This window comes from Otolemur garnettii, unplaced genomic scaffold, assembly GCF_000181295.1.
Source record: "Otolemur garnettii isolate 467f Iridium unplaced genomic scaffold, OtoGar3 scaffold00008, whole genome shotgun sequence".
Classification (NCBI taxonomy): domain Eukaryota; kingdom Metazoa; phylum Chordata; class Mammalia; order Primates; family Galagidae; genus Otolemur; species Otolemur garnettii.
In genome coordinates, this window is record NW_003852403.1 from 12993078 (window position 1) to 12994258 (window position 1181).

Consider the following 1181-nt stretch of genomic DNA (forward strand, 5'->3'; position numbering starts at 1 on the left):
AAACAAAAATGAGAGCTGACATTTTATATGTTTTACTTCACTTATGATCAGTGACTAAATATTTTTTTCTTTTCTTTTTTAGACTTGGGTCTAGATCAATATATAATAAAACGCTTTGATGGAAAGGTAAGTAAACTGTGACATTTATGTATATATCCTGTTGTTTATTAAGATTTTATAAGAAAATTTTTAGGTTTCTCCAGAATTATGTATAAGAGATCCCTGAATACCTCTTTATCTTATGAAAAACACATGTTTAGTTGGGGTACCTGTGCTGTCAAATGCTTCTACAGAAAAGAATCAAGCAGAAAGTTCTATATTTTTCCAGGTAAAGTAATTTTCATGGATTGCCTTCTGTATATATGAAGGGGTAAATCAATGTTTGTTAATTTTTGAATGTTAACTTAGTAGTCATATAAAGGCTAATCAGCCCCCCAATACCATGTTTGCATTTCTTACAGTAAAAACACTTACCTGATGTGACCTTCCTCAAGCTTTCCGATGCTGTAACAAGAAAATTACAAAAATCATTATAGTCCTTTTGTAATAATTATGACGACTACTCCAGATTTGCATATGCTTTCATTATACTTATTTTTAATTCTTTATACTTGAATAAATCACATAAGAAATCATTCTTAGATATAGAAAATGGAATTTTATATTTTATTAATCTCAGAAAGTAGTCAGTTAAACATGTTTTTCCCTTTCAGGATAAATTCTCCAAAAAGAAAGCATTACACAGGGTCAGAAAGGAAAATATATGGTCATTTTTAACGAGGAGGAAGAAAGCACATCAGAAGGACGAGCAAGCCAGGCATCGCTCTATAAACCATAAAGAAAAGGAAATGAGAATGAAAGTCATCAAGTGGCTAAAAAAGGCAGGATCACAAAAGAGGTCTAGTTGGGGGAGAGGTCAGGGTTAGTAGAAATTGATTTTGAGGGACTATTTCAATTCTTGTGTGATTACATGAAACTCCATACCCTGCTAAGGTTAAGAATAAGGGTTGAGCTATTTGGCACAAATGCAAAGAATGAGTTAACTGCCTTAAATTTGGGAGAACTCAGCTAAGCCTACCTGCCTAAAACTTACCTTTCCCATTCAGGTGTCATAGTGCCTAAAGGCCTCCATCTGTGAGTATTCTCTTTTTAAAACCACATATTCTTTTTTTTTTTTTTTT

At 32.4% G+C, this 1181-nt stretch overlaps 1 protein-coding gene across 2 annotated transcripts in view; it reads left to right on the top strand.

Annotated features, from left to right (window-relative positions):
- The window catches only part of MICU1 (mitochondrial calcium uptake 1), a 251894-nt gene that overhangs the window by 95556 nt on the left and 155157 nt on the right, over positions 1 to 1181 (top strand). The window contains exons 5-6 of one of the 2 annotated variants that reach the window (XM_023509529.1): positions 83 to 126; positions 714 to 881. In XM_023509529.1, the coding sequence (XP_023365297.1) occupies positions 83 to 126; positions 714 to 881 (212 nt within the window). The remainder of the gene's footprint in view (positions 1 to 82; positions 127 to 713; positions 882 to 1181) is intronic. The other variant, XM_023509528.1, reaches the window with a different exon arrangement.